This window comes from Eulemur rufifrons, chromosome 17 (genome assembly GCF_041146395.1).
Source record: "Eulemur rufifrons isolate Redbay chromosome 17, OSU_ERuf_1, whole genome shotgun sequence".
Lineage (NCBI taxonomy): Eukaryota > Metazoa > Chordata > Mammalia > Primates > Lemuridae > Eulemur > Eulemur rufifrons.
Window position 1 is genome coordinate 13,307,135 of NC_090999.1, and position 24,700 is coordinate 13,331,834.

Genomic DNA, 24,700 nt, shown 5'->3' on the forward strand with positions numbered 1-24,700 from the left:
CTTTGTGCTCAGCTAATATTCTAGCTTTTATGATAGTGGTTTTAAGGTTCATTCATATTTTAAGCATTCTTTACATTGTAATAATACATTCAATTGACATCTAGGGTTGTTAGATTTAGTAGATAAAAATTAAGAGCAGCACACACAATTAAATGTGAATTTGAGATAAACAACAATGACAGAACACACATACACACACACACACACACAAATGCTCCTCAACTTATAATGGGCCTACATCCCAATAAACGCGTCATAACTTAAAAATATCTTAAGTCAAAAATGCATTTAGTGCATTGTTCCAGTGGTGGATACACCGAAGGTCTTGACTTCACCACAGTGCAATATAGCAAAGTAGCAAAATAGCACTTGTACTACATATATATATATACACACACACACACACAAATAAAAAATTACCAAGAAAAAAAAAGAAAATTCATTTAAGATAACTAACCTACTGAACCTTAAACAAGCTCAGAACACTTAAAGTAATCTATAGTTGGAAGAAATTAACACAAATCCTACTTTATAATAAAGTTACAAAGGATTTCAAATCAACATCAAAGTACTATTTCTACTGAATGCATATCACTTTCATATCAATGCAAAGTCAAAAATTATAAGTCAAATCATGGTATCTCAGATATTTGGAACACACACACAGAAATATTAAGGAAACATATATGTGTCCCAATTACTATTACTCCATATGGCATATTTATACTATATATACACACAAAAACCTACACATATATATTTTATCTTAAATTCACATTTATGGGATATTTCGCCTTGTATCTGGCAACCCTAATTACATGTGGATTTCAACAAATGGTTGTGAAGCAAAAAACACTAGGTTAGCTGTCCTCTGGTAAAGAAAAGAACATACATGACCCCCTAGAAATTGCCCTTTTATGGTTTACCTCCACAAAGTAACCTCTATGTTTACTTTTATCATTATTATTTCCTTGCTTCTCTTTTTAGCTTAATCCCTTTTTCTGTATACCCTAAACAATATGGATGAGTTTTTTCTGTCTTAAAACTAGAGAAAGTATGGAGGGGAAGAGAAATACATTTTAAAGCCAGAGGTAGAAAGGGTAATGAAGGGAGAGAAGGATGGTCACAGTGCACTAGGAGGAATGTGATTTTGCAGAGAAAAAGCAAATGGGAACCTATGGGAATGAAGTTGAAACAAAAAATACAAAGACAGGGTCAGAGAATCATACAGAAAAGAGTAAAACAAAAAAAATATTGGCAAGGTAATGAGAAAATGCAATGGGGAAGACTACAGCAGACATGGGAAGTGTTGAATCATTGCATATGGAATGGAATGGTTACTGAAAGTGGAAAATGAAAATGAAATGCTAATGCTATTTGTGCCCTGATCTACAAATACTATGTGCCAAAAAAAAAAAATAGTTTTCAATATATGTTGCCTGTATTTCAAAGATATTACTTAATATAGAACTTTATTTTTTGGGAAAAAAAGAATTTTGCTAAATGCAATAAATATATGTTTAATATCTCCCTGTGTGTTTTCACATAAATATACCTTACAGATTTCTAATTCAAAGCCCCAGACAATATCCTCAAGTAACTCACTTTATTCTATTCATAGGTTTAGATTTACCATGTGCTATATATCTCTGTTCATCTTTATAATTAAATGAGGAGGCTGTTTTAGATTGAAAGGACTATTTCTATAGACTACCTAATTTATTATACGAAAATTTCTTACCTTTTCCAATAAATCAAGTTATTTTCTTTTATGTTGAAATAGTTGGTAGTTGATGTCAAGGGAATTTATGTGCAAACACAACATGGAAAATGTAATCAATACCGTTATAGAAGTATGGAGGTAATTTGCACCCTTCAATATTTGTGCAATTTTTCAATCTTTGTTTATGTACCATATTTGCCTAATGAAATACAAAGGACAATGATGTTTTTTTTTCCTTAGCTTGGCTTTTAGTTGCTTATTCTCCAAAAGGTATGAAAATATTTCTGACATATTTTAATTCAAAATATAGAGATTAGTTAAGTTTGAACCTTGAAGATTTACATCAAGAATGTTGAAACACAGATCATACAATGCACTTCTCATGAACTGCTTTCATTACTGTTTGTTCAGAAAATATTACTGGAGCAAATGGCACAAAGTAGATACTCCATAAACAATTCTAATGTGGATGTACAAAAAAAATGATCTCTGCAAAAGTGGTAATGTGACATTGTGTTAACTGAATCCTCTTGAACAGTAATATACTCACTAGGAAAATAATTTTTAAATATTTCTTAAATCAGCTTATAGGTACTAATAACAAATTCCTAATTGTATTTGAGAACATTTTTGAATGTAGAAAAACCAAATGAAAAAACAAAGACCATATGATCCTCTCAATAGACACAGAAAAAACATTCAACAAAATTCAGCACCCTTTTATGATAAGAACGCTTAACAAAATAGGCATAGACAGGACTTACCTAACAACAATAAAAGCCATATATGACAAACACACAGCAAACATCATACTGAATGGGGAAAAACTGAAGGCACTCCCTCTTAGAACTATAACCAGATAAGGTTGCCTTCTATCACCCCTTCTATTCAACATAGTGCTGGAATTCCTAGACAGAGCAATCAGACAAGAGATGGAAATCAAGGGCATCCAATTGGGGCAGAAGAGCTCAAAATATTGCTCTTTGCTGATGATATGATCTTATATCTAGAAAACCACAAATATTCTGCCAAGAGATTACTGGAATTGATAAATTCAGCAAAGTCTCAGATAACAAAATCAATATACAGAAATCAGTAGGGTTCCTGATATAGCCAAAAACAGTCAAACTGAGAAAAAAAATCAAAGACTCAATACCGCTCACAATAACAACAAATAAAATAAAATGCCTAGGAATATATTTAATGAAGGATGTAAGAGACATATATAAGGAAAACTACAAAACACTGAAGAAGAAAATAGCAAAGGATGTAAACAGGTGGAAAACCATACCATGCCCATGGGTTGGCAGAACCAACATTGTTAAAATGTCCATACTACCCAAAGTAATCTACAGATTCAATACAATCCCTATTAAAATACCAACATCATTTTTCACAGACCTAGAAAAAATAATTCTATGCTTCATATGAAAGCAGAGAAGACCCTGTATAGCAAAAGCAATCTTAAGCAAAAAGAACAATTTGGGAGGCATCAATTTATCAGACTTCAAGCTATAGTACAAGGCTATAGTAATTAAAACAGCATGGAACTGACACAAGAATGGAGACATAGACCAATGGAACAGTACTGAGAACTGATCAACACTTAAGTGCACATATAGTAATAACATTCATTGGGTGTCGGGCAGGTGGGAGGGGGGAGGGGAGATGGGTATATTCACATCTAATGGGTGTGGTGTGCACCATTTGGGGGATGGACACACTTGAAGCTCTGACTCAGGTGGGACAAAGGCAATATATGTAACCTAAACATTTGTACCCCTGTAAAAAAAAAGAACCCCCCCAAAAAAAAGAAAGAAAGAAAGAAAAAGAGGGAAAAAAATGAAATATTTCAAAAAAATCCCCAAACAAAAATGTATTCTAAGAGAATGAGTGCAGATACTAATTACACATACAAATTTGAGAGTTAAATCCTTATTTAAAAGCTAGCAGTCAAATGAACATATTACAATGACCCCACTATTCTATCAAACCATGCCCATGAACAAAATACCTGTTCTTACCATGGGTCATCTGAGAAAATGTAATATGATAGATCCATCATGCTGTAAAAGAAATAGAGACATAGAACATATGTATACCTACATGGTGAGTGTGCTGCGCACTGTCTGGGGAATGGACACGCTTGAAGTTCTGACTCGGGGGGGATGAGGGTGGGGGAAGGGGATGGATGTATACCTACATGATGAGTGCAATGTGCACTGTCTGGGGAATGGACACGCTTGAAGCTCAGACTCGGGGGGGGGAGTTGGGGGGCATGGACAATATATATAACCTGAACTTTTGTACCCCCATAATAAGCTGAAATTAAAAAAAAATTATAAGTATTAGGTCATTAAATGGGAAATGTCCAATTTCGAATCAAAAGTTTATTTTATTATATCTCAAGCAAGAAGCAGTACAATTAATCAAAGTATGCACCTAAACTATCAACACAGTTTTGCCATGTTAATGGTTTATGCCAGCAGCAAAGAAGCATGGAGAGTAAGTGCAGTGGAAACACGAAAGGCATTTTTCACAGCTTGTTGAGAATTGAATATTTTTCCTTGCAAGAAGTGGTCCAAAGCCTGGAAGAAGTGGTTGTCAGTTGGTACAAGGTCTGGTGAATATGGTAGATGACATAGAGTTTCCAAGTCCATCTTCTGTAGTTTGAATAGCATTGTTTGTGTGACATGTGCTCAAGCATTGTCTTGTAAGAGGATTGGCCTGTCTGTATTGACCAATCTCAGCTGCTTAATTGCAAGCATCCTCATCATTTCATCCAATTGGTTGCCGTAGACATCTGCTATAATCAAAGGACCAGGTTTCATGAAGCTGTAGTGGATAATACCAGTGCTGGACCACCAAACAGACACCATTAGCTTTTTTTTAATGAATATTCAGTTTTGGGCTGTGTTTCAGCACTTCATCCTTATCCAATCATTGTGCCGAACACTTGGCAATTGTCAAAAAGAATCCATTTTCCATCACACATAACAATATGGTATAGAAATGGTTTGCCTTTATGTAGTGACAGCCAAGAAAGGCAAGTTTCAAGATGATTTCTCTTCTTGTTTAATTCATGAGGTACCCATCTATTCAGCTTCTTTACCTTGCCCATTTGTTTCAAATGGTCCGATATTGTTGGAATAGTAATGTCAAACTTTGCTGCTAATTCAAACATAGGTAGAGAAGGATTCACTTCCACAACAGCTTTCAGCTCATCATTATCCACCTTGATCTCGGGTTGCTCACAGGGCTCATTTTCAAGATTAAGATCACCAGAATGGAACTTCTCAAACCATCAATGTACTGCGCGTTCATTAGCCACATCCTTCCCAAACACTTTGTTGGTATTTCAGGCTGTGTGCACTGCACTGGTTCCATGACAGAACTTGTATTCAAAAACAACACAAATTTTTGACCCATGGTTTCGCAAAAATTCCTCTAAAAAAATTGGATGATAATCATAAGCTAGAACGTGTATTTGAAAGACTGAGTATGTAACTTCATAATAAAAAAAAAAAGGTGTCAAAAGATAATGTGAGCAATATCAACTGTCAAACTTAGTACTTAAGGAAATCAGACATTTCATACTTAATACTCTAATACAATGCCATCAAAAGCATAAATTTGATTACAGTGAATGTGTGTTTAAGTCCAAGCTCAATGATTCTATAACCTAGGGATAATATTATAAAAACATTTTTGATTTTCAATAAAAAAATGAAAGAGTCAAGAAAATATATCAAGGAGCAAGTTTGTTTTTATTAATCCTAAGAGACACCAAAATGTTTACAAATGTTCTGTTACTTACCCCAAAGGAGAAGCAGCATTTTGGTAAAAAGCAATTAAAATAAAGTATCATTTTCATGAAATAATTAAATGTTCTTTTATATCTTATGCCTCAAAAATGTACTTGGGTATTAACAATTTAATTGCATACTAAATTTTTATCTTGGCATATGAAAATAGATTTATGATGATAAATGAATACAAAATCTGAAGATAACATGCCTCACCTAATTGAACTGTCTTTCAGAGTAAAGAATCTGGAAGAGCTTATGTTGAAATCACTGAGTTCTATTCTCTGTCACTTCATTTAGGAACCCTAGAGGGATCCAGAGTTTTTGTTTTTGTGTGGTGGTGTTTTCTTTTTCTGGTGTGGTTGTGGTCTTTTTTAAAAATTAATTTTCAAAGACAAAAAAGAAATATGTTAATGGCTAAAGAAAACAGCATTTGTGACCAACAAATATATAAATAAATAAAATTTTGAAAGCCTGATTTTCCTGACTTCCTTCTCCTCCAGGCATCTACCAGAAAGGACTTATTTGCAGTGGAACAGTTCTTGCTATGGTGCACCAAACTTCCATGTTACGTGATGCTAAGTGCAATTAATATTTCTTAGTCCTCAATTTAGTTAACCTTTGAGCATCTCTTGACATCGTTGACTAGATCTACCACACAATATAGCTCTCTGTCCTTTTCAATACTTTTTTCCCCTCGACCTTTGTAACATACTTTACTAATTTTCTTCCTTCTTTTACTTCTTGGCTGTCCTCTGCTGTCTCATCCTTCTTGACTTAGTAATCACGTTGGAGTTTCTCACAGTTGAATCCTAGTCCATTGTCTTTGGCTAGGTCACTTCAACAAAGTGCATTTCCAATGTGTCCTAGCTTAGGGAAGATCAGGGTCCACATTCAAACAGAGAGGAAGAGTCATCTTTGATATTCTAACTCTCCCAGTTATCTAAGTTGTCAATGATCAATTTTGATTTCACCTGAAGTATTTTGATATTATTCACTTCTCTTCAGCTCCACTAAATATATGCTGATTCAAAAACATGCTATGTGCTATGTCTGAGGGAGAGAAGGGCAGAGTTGTCCTGATTGGTTTGCCTATATTCTCTCTTGCCACCAGGAGATCTGCTCTCCACTTCATTCATAGTCATCTTTCTTTTTTTTTTTTTTTTTCAAATTACAAAGTTTATAATGGTACTCCCTTGCTTTAAAACTTTCCTCACACTCAAAGCCCACCAGCTTTGCAATGCCCCACAAAGCCTGGTACTGTCTCTCCCCTCCCTGCAAATCCCTTCTCTTTTCTAGCCTCATACCACCTTACTCTCCACTCCACCTATACAAGTAATTAATCTTCCACCCCAGGGACAAAACAAGGAACATTCTCTGCAAGAACATTTCTGTCTCAGCAAAGCACACAATTCTTTATTTACGTATACACAGTACCAAGGAAGAAGTAAAAGGCAGACTGCTAAGAGAAAGGAACAGGGGCAAGGACACACTAGAAAAATTGATGTGTACCCACTTTAAACTATAAAGCATAAAGATCCCTTACATTTGTCTTTCTTGTTATAAAAATATGGATTTGCTCTCTTGCTAAAATAGCAATCTAAAGAGTTTATAGTTATGTTAACTTTAAATGCAGCTGTAGTAAGATTTAGAGAAAGTGCTTTTTTAATAAAATATACTGTAATGCAAATCTCAAATGAAAAAATCTGTTGCTTTTAAGTTCACATAATTTAATTTAATAAAACTCAGTATCTCTAAGGCCCAAAATCATTTAGAGTCAGAAGTGTGTTAAAACTCAGCTAACATTGATGTTTAAGTATTTTGGACAAGTAGAAGTTTCTACAATACATCTATTTTTATTTGGTTTTCAGATTCACTTTAATATATTTATTTATATACTTACATAATAATTTATTTGTAATTGTATATATTTAAGGTATACATCATGACGTTATGATATATTAATACATAGTGAAATGGGTATACTCAAGCATATTAAAATGTCCACCAGCTCACATAGTTACTTCCTTTCTGTGTGTGGGGAAAAGTACCTAAAAGTCTATCCTCTTGGTAAATTTCCAGCATACAATGCAATATTATTGTTAACTACAGTCCTCACGCTCTACATTACCTCTCTGTACTTATTCATCCTGTGGACGTACCACCCTGAACAGCTGATCTTGTCCGATCTTGGGAACTGGTAAGCTTTATTCTAGAAAGATGCCACCTATGTTCTTGGAAGTAAATTTTAAAAGCCCTTTCAAGATGGGATTCAGAATATTTTAATATTAACTCCTTCTAAAATATATGCTTTCAAAAGCTATTTCTCTCAGATCTTATCCTTCCTAATATTCCAACTCTTTCATCGTATTTGAGTCAAAGTATTTCCTAATTAAATATAGTATTGAGAAAATTAATTAAAAGGAAATCTGTGCAGCCATGTTTTGTTACCCACATCATGCATCCCTAGTCCTTAAATTTTGTCAAAACGATTTTCCCTCATTCGGAATGGAATTACCGTCACACACACTTAGGGTTTAGGACGACTTACCCAGGAGAATGACAACACAGAGAAGAATAGCGATTAAGGCTCCTGTACTCAAACCAGCCGAGGACAGGAACGCTTCTGCATGGCAGGTCCGCACGCGCCCATCTCTCTCGCATGCACAAACCCTGATGGTGAGGGTGCTGCTGCTGCTGAGAGAGGGGATTCCACCATCAGAGATCATAATGGGCAGATAATACACATCCTGAACAGTTCGACTAAATCTCCTCCGCCTTGTCAGAATGCTGGCTGTGTTATCTATGATAGACACAAGCAAAACAAAATATACTTAGTAAAGCCGCCATTAAAGATTCACATTTCCTTTAATGGATAAAATGGGGATGTGTGATTTTCTTTTTCACGTTATGGAATGCACAAGGGAACATGAAGGGGCCATTATAAAAAGAAACATATCGGTTCTCAAATTGAGAAAACTATTTAAAAAATTCATAAAGCCAAATTAAAGGGATGGGAAAATAGTGTAAGACAAAGAAGGGAGGAAGCAATAAACATTTTGGGCATGGGCATAATAGCTAAAAGATTTTAAAGGATACAGATGGCTTGAAGCCAATGGGTCCTAAGCATTGAGGTGAGGTAGTGGGACTGTCCCCAAACCTGGTGACTCTGAATACAAGGGATAGGAACATATATCTGAATTTTTAGCAAACTATTCAGGTAATATCAATGCATTAAAAAGCTTAAGAACCACTGATTGGGAGAATATTTCTATGGAGACATGAGATCAACTTATAAGCTTTTTTAGGCTTAGCTGCGATTTGAAGCACTTTTGTTAGACCGTAAGGAAGTTAATGATGAATAGCATACTTAAACATCTTTTTTTATGTGTATTTTAAATGCCATGTACTATAGTAAATGCCTGCATGGTATAGTTAGGTCAATCCTTATAATCTTATAAAGGAGAGGGTGTTAAATTCCTTACTTTACAGCAGAAAATAATTTTTATTATAAGTAATACCTTAAAAATAAATAACCTGAATCCCAGCATGTAAGTTGCACAAAAATCACAAAGCTAGTAAATTATTAGGACACAATGTCAACACATTCTAGAATCCTACTCAAAACCACAATGTCACACTACCATTGGTATTGATGTTCCTCAGAGCACACAGCATACGCTTATCTGAGTACTGTTATTCCTCATTCCAGAATGTCTGTTGGCTAAAAGCCCCCGTGGTACATACTTGGATGTGCCACTGCATCCCCTTCATGGGATGACTGTTGCCCTAGCTGTGACGTGCCACCTGGCCCAAGGTCACACCCTTCCAGAATAGCATAGAATTAATGACGCACTGCTTCAAGGTTATAAATCTTGAGCCACCCCTTCCCCCCATATTGCTGATAATCCTCAAGGGCAAGTTTAGCTCCAGAGCTTCCCCATGGGGTCAGCCATTAAGAAGCATTAAAACTGCATGGCAGTTCCATTGCTCACTCTGCCCAACTCCATCCTTCTTCATTCTACTGTGGTCTGAAGTGTAGATCCCAGGGTCACACTCCACTAATATGCTGCACTCCAAACTCCAATTCAGAGTCAGCTTCCCAGGGGATTTAACCTGCAACTACACCTATGAGTTAATTACTTTGCACTAAAAAGTAAATGGATCATGAGATAATTACAATTAGGTCTCTTTTTCTCAAATCAATTCCTTTTATTCTGAAAATTGGAATTTTGTTACAAATAGGTATGATAGTCACAACCTGATACTTTACAATGATATTTTCTTGATTGTACTTTGCTAAATTAATGCAATAGAAAATGAGTTAATTTTTTTCAAATATCCAGTGTAATACTGATAATAAAACACAGGAAGATATACATACACATATATGATTGAGTTGTTGAAGATATGTTGTAGAGAGAAATAAGTAATCTAAAGAGGAACTGAAAAATATTTTCTTACCCAATGAAAGAAGAATTAAAAAAAATATGCATCTGGCCTTTATTCTTAACCAGGTTATAGAACAGAGAAAGAAGAATAGGAGAAATTGCATTGTGCGTATTATGCATTAATGTAATAGTCATGGGTACTCCCCAGAAAACCTGACCTTTGAGGAAGCCAGTCTATCAGTTGCTGGATGTGGGATGATAATTGATATAAACCTACCTCTGTTGAACATTTCCTTATTCTAAGGAAAATGTATGAACTAAGTATTTATGGGCATAGACATGCTTGAGAATCTCACAATTGGTCCTCTGAAGAAGAAATGTAAGTCACTGGTCCCTGATTCAGGAAATATGAATAATAACATGTAAAATGATAAGGCAGCATGTAGTATAGATAGAGAGTGACTTTTATGACTCTAGTCTATTGTACACTTTATGTTATTAGTCCTGATGCATGCTCTCTTACAGGATAATTAATTGGAAATACCATCAGAAACAAGAAGAATGCCAGAATATCTTTCTAGAGAATTTTAAGTTCTGGGAAATAGAAAGCTCTAAGACATGGAGACATAAAAATGTTTTTTTTTTTTTTTTTCTGTTGAAAGTTTGACTTTTGAAAAGAAAAGAGGATGCAGGAAGCAAAAACTTCCCACCTAGAAAAGCCTAGCACAACAGAATAATGAGGTCTTGACAAGGGATATTCTATACCTCACTGGAACTGCAAAAAATATACTTGGCAGAGGGCTCACTGAACTGGAGCAAGTAAACTTTGGACATTAAAGAAGAATATTAAAAGAATAAGAAAAATATATATGTATATAAATATGTATATGTGTGTACATATCAAAACAACAAAATATGTCTTACTGAAACTACAAAATTAAAGCAATAACAGCAAGAGCAATAACAAATTTCCAAACATGAAATATAATGATTAAAAAATAAACAAGATAGTATAGAAAGTTTTGAATGACACTTAAGTGAATAAGAAAAATATAATATGAGCTGAATAAAGGACAAACATAGCAGAATGGAATATCTGCTATGCTGATGTTCTCCATGATAAATGATAATTATAATATTAATGTCAACCTCTAATAATGTTCACCCAAGCTCAGTTCTTAATTCTAACTCACAATAGCCTGGATGAAGACAAAAGTTTACAGAACACTTGGAAGCCATGCTAATATATCCTAATATATTGGATTAGGATTCAAGCAGGTTTTGAATAGCTAGAACAGAGAAATTAACAATAAGATGAGGAAAAAAGATGCATTCAAAAATATCAGATGGGAGAGGTCTTGAATAGCAGTTATTATTTTGCATATGGTTATAGAGCTACCTAAGCAGTTAAAACAGTCTCAAAGCATTCAGTAAAGATATGAAATTTTAATGCAGAAGACTGACTGAAGTATTGTGCATAATTTTGGGTTTACCACTCTAAAAGTGGTAGTTTCACCTAATGGGATGTGCTTACATGACCCTAATTGGGATGGTAAAACAGTTAGACAAATAAGTCATATGAAGAATCCTTGAAACATAGTGTCTACATATCAAGTAAGGATCCAGATGACCAAAAAGGTCCCTGAAAATGTCCAGAAAAATTTGATAAATGCTAATTAATGTCTTGTTGGTTGTAATCAATATATTCCTGATATTTCCAGCAAGCATACTCTCAGTTTAATGCAGACATAGCTTTGAATCTGTTTTAATCTGTCAAAATAAATAACAGTGCATCATTTATTTTGTTACATGATCCCATTTCGTGTTCAAAAAAGATGTCGGTACATATAAGAGGAAGCAGGGAGATTGCCATGCATGTATATATACATATCTGATTCATGTCGACACTCTAAAAATTTCATGTTATGACTGTGAAAGAATTGAAATTTAAATGCCTTGGAAAGGCAATAGTAATAATAAAGACTAGTTTCGTATTTGTAGCTGTAAGAATTCCAAATGTTTTTATAATTGATAGTTTTGCAGGCCTCTTTCACAAAAATATTTATAGTAAAATATATTGTTCGATAGACAGTTATACTGCCAATGTCTGGATTTCTTTCAGGAACAGAAGGCTACAGAATATGATAGTAGAATACAAGTTACATAATGCTTCTAGTGTTCATATACAATTTTCCTGAACTAGTAGTATGTGTCCTATTATTTCTTTGTTCAATATTTTCAAAGATCTTGTTGAGTGGACTCTAATTTCTGTGCTACTGTAGTAAACTGTGATATAATTTAAATTAAAATAAGACATGATTTAAAAGTACTCCCTGAGGAAAAGAAATACTGTTTTATATTCCAAAATTATCTTACATCTTAGTATTAACACTATGTTGTTTTAAACTCAAATTATTAGACACCTATATACACTGTCATTGGTTTCCTTGCTTGATAATGCAGGTAGAAAGATATATTTTACCTCATTCATAGCACAGTATACAGACCATTAAAATCATCTTTCTAAATCCATCAGAATAGCAGAAATGTTTGAAATTCTCAGATGTGGATCTCTAATTGGACCAAACTTTTTTATTATTTTTTTTTAACTTGTTTGAAGAGAAAGCTAGGCAATAGAGCCTCAATTTCCACCAGACAGATAAATAAGCATGCTTCATATTATTATTTTTTTTCTAGTCCTGCAATAGCAATGAGATCCATTCATAATTTAACCATTATCAGAGCTCATGCATCAAACAATAGTGTTTTGCTTTCCTGCAAAGCTCCCTTTACATAATAGGTACTTGATAAATAATGATTTGGACTACACTCAGCAGGAACTTATCTTCTGTTACAGTTTTCTTATTATCTTGACATGTAACTAAGAAATTAAAACCAAAATGAACTAATATATCTTTTAATACTCCAGCAGCATGATCTCTTTATGCTCTCTAATGAAGGTTTATTTCTTCTACATCTTTCCCTGACTTCTGCTTCTTTGAATCCTAGAATGGCCCTAGTCTCAATTTTCAGACTGCGGATTCTGCTTGTTTACTTAAGTCTGTAAAATTCCTTGTGGCCTCACTTGTCTTTCTGCCAAACCACAAATGTATGATCCAATATGTCATTGCGTTCTGATTTGCACCCTGCAATGTCATCCCTTTGACCATCTGCCACACTCCTTTTTTTAACAATCTTTAAATCCTGGGAGGAAGGGATGAGTATATTCACGCCTAATAGATGCAGTGTGCACCGTCTGGGGGATGGACCCGCTTGAAGCTCTGACTCGGATGGGGCAAAGGTAATACACCTAACCTAAACATTTGTACCCCCGTAATATACTGAAATTAAAAAAATATATAAATAAATCCTGGATAAACACAACCGTCCATTGTCTAACACAGGGTTTCTGCTTTTAGATTCATAAATAATGCTGATAAAATAGTTATAATCATCTTAATTGACTCAACCAACCATACAGAGAAATTTAAATTATGCTCTCAAAAGAGATTAGTAATCAATCTACTAATATTTATGTTTTATTTATTGCATGATATAGTAGTTCTTCTAAGTTTCTTTTGTCTTATTTTATTTTTTGAGCTCTTTTCTCCCACTCTCTGCAAGAAAACATCTCTTCCTGCAAAGCTACCATCACTTATCAACACTTTAAAAACCACATTTGAAACTGTTTAATCCTTCTTTGTCATTAATTATGTCTATATATACAAGATTCTGTATATTAGAGACTTAAGAAAACAAATATAAATACACACGAAACAAACGTGAATCTTGAAGAATATCAGCAAATCTGCTCATGAATAACACATTAGTTTTCATAAGTGTTAATTTAGGAAGACAGGAGGATAAGGAAGAAAAAAAGAGCTTTTAAATAGAAGTCCAACTCAAAATAAAAATGATTTATAAACATATCACAATAATATAATAATTGCAGAAGTAGGATAAGAACAGTTTAAAAAAATAGGAATATGAACTCCAATTGAAACCCTCTACTTGTTATTTATCACACGCCTTTAACAAATAGTATTATATTTAGTAGAAAAGAGATGAGTCAAAGCAGAAGAAAATATGTTTGGAGTCACTAGATTTATAAACACTGAAAAAAATGTTAGTATAAATCCTTAGAGAGCTTTAAAAAGTGAACATATAATTCTATTTTTAAAATCATTTAGTTTCACCTGCATTAATGCAGAGAGTGTAACAGATGACTCCTGTAGCATTGTGTGGTTCTTAGCAAGAAAAAAATTAAGGCAAAAGAGAGAGTAGAACCTACATTTTCACACAAAGAAAGCCAAGTGGCATGAAATAATAAAATTAGCAATATTTTTGTTTTGTTTTTCTACTTCTATTTGTTTACTTAGTGAGTATGAGGCAGCTTTCCTTCTGTTGTCATTGTGAGTAGGAGTGTAAAAGGTGAGAAGTATTGAGGACTGGTAAAACCTATAAGGTTTTACCAAAACACACACACACACACACACACACTCACACAAACAATCAATAGAGTATGAGAGAATCTGGGAGAGAACAAAAGCATATTTTTCTCCCTAAAGAAAAAGGGCCACTAAAACAAGTTGCTACAGTTGGTAACATACATTTTCCCATTTTAGGGTCATGATTGCATATACACTGTTTAACTTCTCACTAGTCAGACTTGAGTGTGTCTACCTTCAGGTAAAGGAGACTGTAATTCTTTCAAGTGTGGCTGGATAAATGTTAGTAAGTGAAGCCTGAGATTTGACTGATAGGAGAAAGGAAAGCCACAGTAGAATAAAAACAAAGTGTGCCAGCCTCCTCCCTGACCTTAGCTAAGTGACTCAGCAGGACATAGTTGCTGCCACATCCATTAGAGGAGGTTTGAGGCTTGATTTGTAATTTTGGGCGGATTATGTGTGGGTTATTTTGTTTAGAAATAGGAGGAATCTCTAAATGGTCTCTTGAAACCCTGTGGGTAAAAACAAAATTTCAAATGGTTATACTCTGCAGAGAAATTAAGCACATTACAGCACCAGCTGTGAGTTCTTGTTGGAAGACAAAAATAAACTATGGGAATATCAACTGCTACAAATCTGACAATGCCAAAGAAATACAAAATAAACATTAAAAAAAAAAAACCCATGGTTTCCAATGTATCAACTAAATACTCACATTTCATTACCAATGGAATGTGAAATTTGAATGAAAGGGCTCCAAAGGACACATTTTTAATAGCTATATAGTCAACATTGAAAATATCCCTTATCATGACCTCCATGTAAGCTTAAAGTTATATATCTTTTCACCAACCCCATAGCCACAAGGAAAAAAAACAAAAACAAACAAACAAAAAAAACAATATTTTCCTGTTGCTTTTTAAGTGTTTTGAAAAAAATGATAAAACAACTTATAAATAATATGACTTTCATTTTTAGAAGTTGAAAGAATGTTACAAAGAAATAATAAAATATAATAAAGTCAAGTAAAAAACCTAAATCTTCGAAATGCTGTAACAAGGTAAAACTGACACCTATAGCATCTACTGTTTAATATGATTAAAACTGATAATTTCCAAAGCATTTTTATTGTTTTAACAATCATGTGTTATTTGGATTCATTTTTTTTTTTTTTTTTTTTTTTTGAGACAGAGTGTCACTTTGTTGCCCTGGCTAGAGTGAGTGCCATGGCATCAGCCTAGCTCACAGCAACCTCAAACTCCTGGGCTTAAGCGATCCTACTGCCTCAGCCTCCCGAGTAGCTGGGACTACAGGCATGCGCCACCATGCCCGACTAATTTTTTCTATATATATTTTTAGTTGTCCATATAATTTCTTTCTATTTTTAGTAGAGACGGGGTCTCGCTCTTAGCTCAGGCTGGTCTCGAACTCCTGACCTTGAGCGATCCACCTGCCTCGGCCTCCCAGAGTGCTAGGATTACAGGCGTGAGCCACCGCGCCCGGCCTGGATTCATTCTTTTTTAAGAATGCAAGTGTCTACAAAAATAAAAAAAAGAACACATGTCAAAGAAGAGAATTTAGAAAACAATAAGAGTAATAGATATTCTTGATAGGAAGTTATCAAAAAAATGATAAGCATTTTCAAATTTGAAAGACAAATTAAATGGGATTTAAAACCCTGCAAACAAACAGAAGTAAAAGTGTCCACATAGTGATTAGTGATTTCTTATTTTACTAAAATCTGTAAGATTTACAAATGTACCTTACAGTTAGAATTAAGCCTAGGAATTAGGCTGGCAAATCTCCTTGCATCAAGTAAAGCCTAGTCCCTCAAGAGACAGCATAAAGATCATGAAACAGAACAGATTTACCTTTGTAGGCTAATGATGATTTTATATTGGGGAATTAGGTTACACTTATATATTACAAAATGAATGAACAAAGTTTTTATATACCCAGAACTCTAGATCAAGCCTATAGTCATAAATTGTGTGACAATATGGCTATAGTTTATTTGCTATAGATCTGAAATTAAGAAGTTAAAATTATACAATGGAATTTTTTGATGATAAATTAAAAGTTTACTTATCACAATTTAAAGAAAAGATGATAGTAGGAAAAATATCTACATTTTAACCAGCAAACATTTTATACTTTTACTGTGGCTTTAGATTAATACAACTTAAAGATGCTCTAGCTTAAAAATTACCTTCTGAACTCTAGTTTTTAATTTTAAATAAAATTGTGTTATTGTCAATATATTAGATAATGATAAAAATGTCACTATTAAACAAAAATAATATGTATATATTATGGTATATATTGTAAAAAAAATCTTTCACTTGCTCCAAATCTTTAATATTTAATAAACAGGCAACAATAACTTTCAAGATAAATATTGAACATTGTTGCTTAGCACAAATTTTTCTATCCACCACAATTTGGTACTAAAGCAACTAAAGGATAAAAGACAAAGTATCTTACTTATTTTTGAGCACCAAATATGGCATAGTGCCTAACAGTGTGTTCTCAAGAGTGAATTCAAATGCCACTGAGTGTTTTGCTACATTTCACTGGTTAGATTTTTTCCTAACCAATATAGCTGATGTTGCCTTCTGTCATCTCTATCCTGTCTTAATCTTGACTTAATTTCAAAATATCCTGATTCGCTGTCCCTGGTATAATAGATTTCATTCTTAAAGGTCAAATCATACTCCTCTTCTATACAACTAACTCCTCTTCTAATACAACTTTCAGTAATCTCTCTAAAATCATTCACCTTTCACTGCCTTCAGTTGCAAGTTAGGTTTCATATCATCCTTATTGCCTCACCTAGACAGCAAGCCCCTTGAAAGCAGGATCTGTGTGATATGTGTGTTGGAATTCTTTAGATTCTGGACAGCTTAGCTCGCTGCCCTATACCCATCAGAGTACATAATACTTGAACTATTTAGTGGCAGGAGAAACGCAATGATAACTGAAGAATTTCTCTTAAAGGAAAACCATTAATTCCAAGGAGACTCAGGAAGAGTGGTGATAAATTGTAATGTGGTGTGAGGCTGGGATTGTACCTGATGGACAGAGAGCATAAGAGATCTGTTGGAGGGAACAGAGCTGGGGGGTGGGAGGAGCAGGGCTGTTTCAAGTGTTTTCCTCATTTTGAATTAGATCTAATAGTTGAATACATTCTTAATGATAATATACAAAGCACATTTAATAGACATTTGTTAATAAGTATTGTATTTTCTATCTTATTATCACTATTATTTTTATATGTGATTATACTTAACATACAAATCATTTTTCTAATTGATATTTAATCATATATTGTTTATTTTACACTTTATCTTTACCTTTTAAAAATATACATTCTTATTTTACCTTATTTTCATTTGGCTGCAATAGCTCCAAATACTTTGCTGATGGAATTTTATTATAATTGATACATAGTTGTGATTTCTGAGCCATTCAGTATTTTAAAATGCCACTTTCTTAATTGTTACACGAGTGTTATCTTAGGAAGACGATTCTTTTACTGTAGTTCTTTCTTTCAAATGTCATTAAAAGAAGACACATTGACTACTTACTTCTAATTTTGCAAATGAGTATTTTGAAAACATTCATTTTCTTTACAATTTAAATAGTCTGGAAACTTGTAAAATTATTTCATCATCTGTCAAGACTTCTCTAAACATATATATATATACACACATACATACACACACACGTGTGTGTGTGTGTATATATATATATATCTTTCAATCTTAAATCTTCACTCAGGGTAATTTAATTATTTCCTTACTGCTTTTTCATCTGTTTATTTTTTAGTTATCTTCAATGTGCCTTTGACTCATAGCATTTCCTGTATGATTTCAAATTCTTAATAGTTTCATCTCTCTTTTTAAGAATATAATAATTGTCTACATATCTCCAGTTTGCAAAAGAGGAAACTGAGGCACAAGTAAGAGCAAATACCTGTAGAATAAAAGATGTCTTGCAATCAACAGTTTGCCTTCCACATATTTTCCCCTTTCTGGAATTAAAACTCCTCTAGTTATCTTTGCAGTTTTCTGATACTGTCAAATAAATATTTTCTTGAAATTTCAAGCTTTTCTATTTGTTATCAATGGGAGCACGTTGGTCAGTCAAAAACTAGCTATTTTACCCAGACCCACATGTTATAATGCAAGAGTCATTTGAAAATAGCGTCATTAAATAATTGCAACATAAACTGGGCTTCAAAGAAATGGCACTGTTCAGTGATAATCTAATCATCCTGGAGATGCTGGCTGCTTGGATATTCCCTGGTATGCTACAGATACTTGTTCTTTCAAATTTAAACACAGAGCTGGCACAGTGAAAACAAGGGCTTGGCCACGATCTCACATGTAATTCATAGAGAAACCAGGTTTCAAATACAGCTAACCTGTTTCTAGATTCTAACTCTGAAACATTCCATGTTGTTTCCCTTTTAATCTTTCAAGTCACTAATTCAGCTTTCAGAAGTGTCCAATTGAACTTTATCATCTTACCGTATTTTTAAAATTGGCAGTATTTTCACGTGAGCTTAAAAGTCTCATGCAGATGTGTAAGTATGTTTTAATAGGCCCCCAAACATACTAACTGCCTCTGTCCCTGAACTAATATGACTCCTGCCATGTCCTGTGGTCTTCTACTTAGGGAAGTTTTTTGAGCTATGATTCCCAGAGATTCCTCCAATGTCGTAAAGACCAGTAGATAGATTTGGGCCAATACCTAAATATTTTCTTGCAAATCTCAAAGCCTCTCTGCTTTGGAAGTGACCTTCAGAATCCATCTATATGTCAAGTTTATTTAGCTGTATGTATCATCCCAGTAAATATTTGGGAGAAAGAATGAGCTTGAAGCAGTTCTTGGACTACAATATCTGTTATCTGATATCCTGTTCAGATATCTGCTAAACCAGGCTGCTCTTTCAGGGCGGTCTGCTTATCCAAACCTTCATTAGTAGCTTAACTTTGAGCACATCTTACTCTGGGAAGTGCAGATTTGCAGCAGGCATATAAGAGAAACAGGGTCCATAAGTGACAGAGAAAAAGGGAAAATTTGTTTGAAATGGTGACTGCAGAAAGAGTGACAAAGTTTTACAGCCTAGAAACTAACGAGATGCCAGGATTCTAAGCTGGGCAAAGAGAAACTAGGAAAGTTTTTTGAAGCCTCATGGGCCTGCAATCAAATTAGAAATTGAGGGGCCTCAAATACGTGACTGATTTTTCGTAAAGACGTTTGTTAAATTGAAAGTTTAAATTGGAAGTTAATTTGGAAATTTAACAGAAAGCTAAAATCCTAAGCTGAAAAGACCTGGAAGACATAGAAGAGCTTTTTTGCCATATCGTGGTGTTGACCAATGATGAATGGACCAGGGTGAGTGCACAAGCATGCTCTCAGTGGAAAGCCCTAGAAGGTCATGCTCTATGAACAGGAACAAATGAGAGACAAACTGAATCTAAATAAAACTGCAAATCAGCCCTGACTCAGCTCAGACTCTGATTGGATTTAAGTGATAATCCTCCACTCTAATTGCTTATCAGAGAAAATAACGAATACTCTCTGGAGAAAGAGAGACCATTTGAGCTTCTTCTAGTGCTATGGCTTGAATTTTGTCCCCTCCAAATTTCATGTGTTGGAAACTTCATCACCAAAGTAATACTGTTGGGAGGTGGGGCCTAATGGAAGGTGTTTAGGTCATTAGGGCTTCACTCTCCACTCTCATAAATGGATTAATGCTGCAATCAAAAGGGCTTTCAGAAGAGGATTTTCTCTCTTCCTATATCCTGCCATATGTGGAAGAGTTTTCCTTTCTCTGGAAGATGCAGCATTCAAGATGCCATCTTGGAAGTAGAGACCAGGCCCTTACTGGACTCTAAATGATCTGAGACTTTCCAGCATCCAGAACTGTAAGAAATAAATTTTTCTTCTTTATAAATTCACCAGCCTCAGATGTTCTGTTATAGCAGCACCAAATGTGTGACATTCAATCAAAAAATACTAGACATATCAGGGAACAAGACCATATGTCCCAGTCTTGTCCTCTGATCCCCCAACCCCGCAGAAAAAAACAAATATTGGCATTTTATCCAGATATTGGAGTAGGCTGGCAATAATTGTAAAATCACTAATACTAATATGTTCAAGAAAAAAGATGAAAAAGTAATTTCACCAGTGATTTACATATCTGTGAAAGAATGAAATGGCTATCAACCAGAGCAATGAGTATTTGGACCACATTTTCTTTGAATAGATGTATTTGCTCTACTTAGGACTCTTTCTCCCCTTAGGAGATCATTCACTCCATGCCGGTACTTTCTGCCAATATATTCGCAGCCTATGTCACAGTGAGTAATAAAAACTAAGTTCAAAATAGAATGGGCTCCAGTTCTATCCAGGATAATACAAGAGGTACTGGATCACCACTGTTTTTTGTGGCTTTGTAGTACTCCATGGTATACATATACCCCATTTCATTAATACACTCATGGATTGATGGACACTTGGGTTGTTTCCACATCTTTGCAATTGCAAATTGTGCCGCTATAAACATTCTAGTGAATATTTTTTTTTTAAACAGAATGTCTTTTTTTTTTTCCTTTGAGTAGATGCCCAGTAATGGGATTGCTGGATCAAATGGTAGTTCTACTGTTAGCTCCTTGAGGTATCTCCATATGACTTTTCATAGAGTTTGTACTAAAATAAAGAAACTCTTTAAAATAAACAGATAGAACATTCAAGAAGACTGTAATGCTCAGATAAATTAGCAGGGTCCAAATTAATCAGGGATAGGCCATATGGCAGGAAAGATCTTATGGGAATGGGAATGGTAAAAATCTAGGAAAACATGGAACATTGTCTGAAATTTAGCCATTTAGCAAGCAGATCTGGGTATTAAATAGGAGAATCCAATCTGGGCATAGATGGGGAAGATCTCCTTAGTTGTATGAGAAAATTAGCTACCTTATGTGATTCTAGGTATAAATGCTATTAAGATATTCCTTTTTGGCATGAGCTTAGTATATACATATTAATAATTTAGAATAATTAAATAGGTGCTTTTACAATAGTTTCTAGTAGGAATTACTTCAATGAAGTATCAAGAAATGTGAAGGAGGTCTGGTCTGCAACAACACTATGCATTTCTGTTCATCTCTCTTTATGGAAATCTGTTTCTCTGCACTCACTCTTTGCTATACAGCAATTTAGGAGATGATGCTAAATCAATGGCTTCCAGATCACAGAACCTGGCTTACAGACTATGTTTGCTTCCTATTGTTTCCCTGAATATGTACTTTCATGTAAGTGGTAGGCATAGAAAATAAATGGCTTTAATTTGTTCTTCTAGATTTCTTTCTTTATGTTCTGAGGCCATAGTAATGTCTATTAACTCATGTAATGCAATGCCCTGACACCCAGGATCCAGCAGGACAGGATTTTCTGACTCTTACTCCATTGTGTTTTTATTCTGGTTATTGTCTAGAGAAATATTTATGCATACATAAATAAATGAATGCATGTAAGTATGCACATATATATGTATTTATTCTGGTATGGCTATTCTGTTTTTAATTTCATCTGTACACGTTATTATCTATAATTGCCTTACCTGTGGAGAAAAGACCATATGATTCTAATGCCTTTATATATGGTAACATTAATTCTCTCAAGGCTGAAAAGTTGGTATTTCTAATCATGATTGATGCATATAAAAACTGAGGCTCGGGAGGTTAAGGGGCTGAACTTATGTAGCACAACCAAGTCTGCTCACTCAGGTCCGTGTTTTCAGCTATGCACTGATAGCCCCTTTCCAAATAATTGCTGTTCTTTCTGCCCAAGAGAAATTATTTCTGTGTTATTTATAATTTTATCAATTCTCAAAAATTGTTAAAAATATTCATACAAATATATTTAAACATCTTTACCACTACAAAACTGTCCACAGGCTTCTCACACTTGAGATGATAAGTATTCATTTATATGGTTAAAATTAATGTTTCAAAGTGTACACACAAACCCTTTCAAAAGTTTGTTTATATTTTGAGGAGAATACCTTGTGTGTGAGTTCCAGCACTGGTAATGTTGTCATATCACTGAATGAAGACATTTCAAATACAACTGTCAGTTAAATTCACAAATTCCAGACATAATAATCTTGTATGAAGAACTTTTAGTTAGGGATGTATGTACGTTTCAATGAAAATAACATTCTCCTGTTTTTCTAAAGTACTTTTAGAGTTATGCCTATGTAGGTTAAATAGCTTACATTTAGCACATATTTAAACCTACATCAAATTTTATCATAATATTATAATATTAAATTTATTTTAAAAACATAAAATAAAGTTTGCATTGGAATAAAAAAATTCCAAATGAAGTATAAGTATGTGTATCTAGATATGATTTCAGTTTACTAAGGAAGCAAGCTAAATGCTCCCCCAAATTATGAAATTCTTTGAAATATGAGAGAATATAAATCGATTTTTACCGTGGTTCACATGTTTAAGTATCCTAAATATATTTGGATTATAAGATATAATATTCAAATGTAAGTAAATGTACAATAGTCAAATACAATTTGTCATGCACAAACAATATATACTCTCATACGTAAAGCTCATATAGGGCTACTTAAAATGGGAGAGGCAATTAAGCTTTGTATGTTCATGTGAACCTTTTTATGGCTGCTCGCACACTACGGTATTCTGTTTACATTTATAGACCATTAGGGATAATGGGAAAAATGCTTTTAGCAGGTTGTCATTTAGTGACTTGCTTTTGAAAATTCTCCTTTTAGAAATGTACAAAGAGGGAATTAAATGTTTACTTCAAAATGTGTGTGCCATTGTGTCCTTCATGTGATTCTGAGGCTAGCATTAAATCCTAAATTACAGCATATCCAGATAAACATGATCAAACATAGTTTAGGGAAGGAGAAAGCTGGTATTAATCAGAAAATTTCACATACTGAATGGAGTAATATTTCCCTAAGGTATCAAGAATGACTTGTACACAATCTTGAGGAATCTACTAGATAGGGCATCTAAATAATGATGAATCTTTTATAGTACTAAATTATGGGATTCTTCCCAATGCCCCACCCCCAAAACAGGAAATTAAACAAAATCATCCAAAAACTTTCACATTCCACAATATTGTGCATAATTATGCATATCTTTCTATGGATATTTTGGGAAATATTCCCACTAACAAGAGGAAATATAATTTGTACAGCATATATTGATAGCTTTGCTAATACAAGATGATTTCAAGCATTGCATTTCCTTTTGTAACTGTCTCTAGGACATAGTTTTCATTTTTTCTAATTTAAATATTTTCTCCCTCCTAGCGATTACAGCACTCTCATAAACAAGTTTGTCAGCTAAAATTTCTCTTAAAATTTGCCCAAGAGCACATTACATGTACATTTCTTGTTTAAAGGGATGCTTCTAAATAAATTCAATGAAAGTTATTTGTACATATGGCTCAATTTTAAATATAAGCTATTCACAAATCATAACACATTAACATCAAACTGACTTTGAATGCTGATTTGCAAGCTGTTCATGAGTATATAAGAATACTGCAAAACTGATCACGCCTATTCCATATCAAGTCAAAGCAGAAACTATATAGATCAAAAAACATATGTATTTATGTTCACCTTCATTGTCCTTAAGAGTGAAGTTTGGGTTCATTGGCAGGTGTTCATCCAGAAAGAAATTAAACCTTGGTCCATTGGCAAAATCATCTTTGTCAGTGGCACTGATGGTATGAATAACCTAAAGAAAAGACAAATACTTAACAATAAATTTAATTTTGCTTATTCCCTCAATTTTAATTATACTGTATTATTTTCAATTGTTAAAACAAAATAATTTTTAAAATATTCTTTTTCCAACTTGAGTCTTTCCAAATTCAACTCATAAAAGTACCGATTAACTTGCTCTCCTTTGCATTAGATCTTAGGAAGAACAAAGCACAATGTATAAGCTTTCACATTTTATTTTCTAACATGGCAAAACATTAAATTTTTCTTTATTACTCATAGCATTGTGGGGTCATTTAGTTGTAAGATTTTGTATGGACATTTGTTATAAAATACATAAAATATTGTTTGCACAAATATAAATATCCCAGTGTTGATGCAGAATAGTCTTGCAGTGTTATGTTGTTCTCAGTCAGTAAACGCAAGAGCAGTGGAATTTTGCATTTTTTTACTCTTTCAAGAGGCCTTTGGGGGGACCATGATCCAGCTCATGCATTTTACAGATGATGAACCTGGGTCTTGGAAGGATTGTGATG

General features: G+C 33.9%; 1 protein-coding gene across 3 annotated transcripts in view; it reads right to left on the bottom strand.

Moving 5' to 3' along the window:
• Positions 1–24,700, bottom strand: part of CDH18 (cadherin 18) — a 202,850-nt gene that overhangs the window by 1,931 nt on the left and 176,219 nt on the right. The window contains exons 9-10 of one of the 3 annotated variants that reach the window (XM_069492575.1): positions 24,060–24,177; positions 8,081–8,332 (exon numbers count right to left, since the gene is read on the bottom strand). In XM_069492575.1, coding sequence (XP_069348676.1) covers positions 8,081–8,332; positions 24,060–24,177 — 370 coding nt within the window. Of the gene's footprint in view, positions 1–8,080; positions 8,333–24,059; positions 24,178–24,700 lie in introns of those variants that run through there. The other 2 variants (XM_069492577.1, XM_069492576.1) reach the window with 2 other exon arrangements.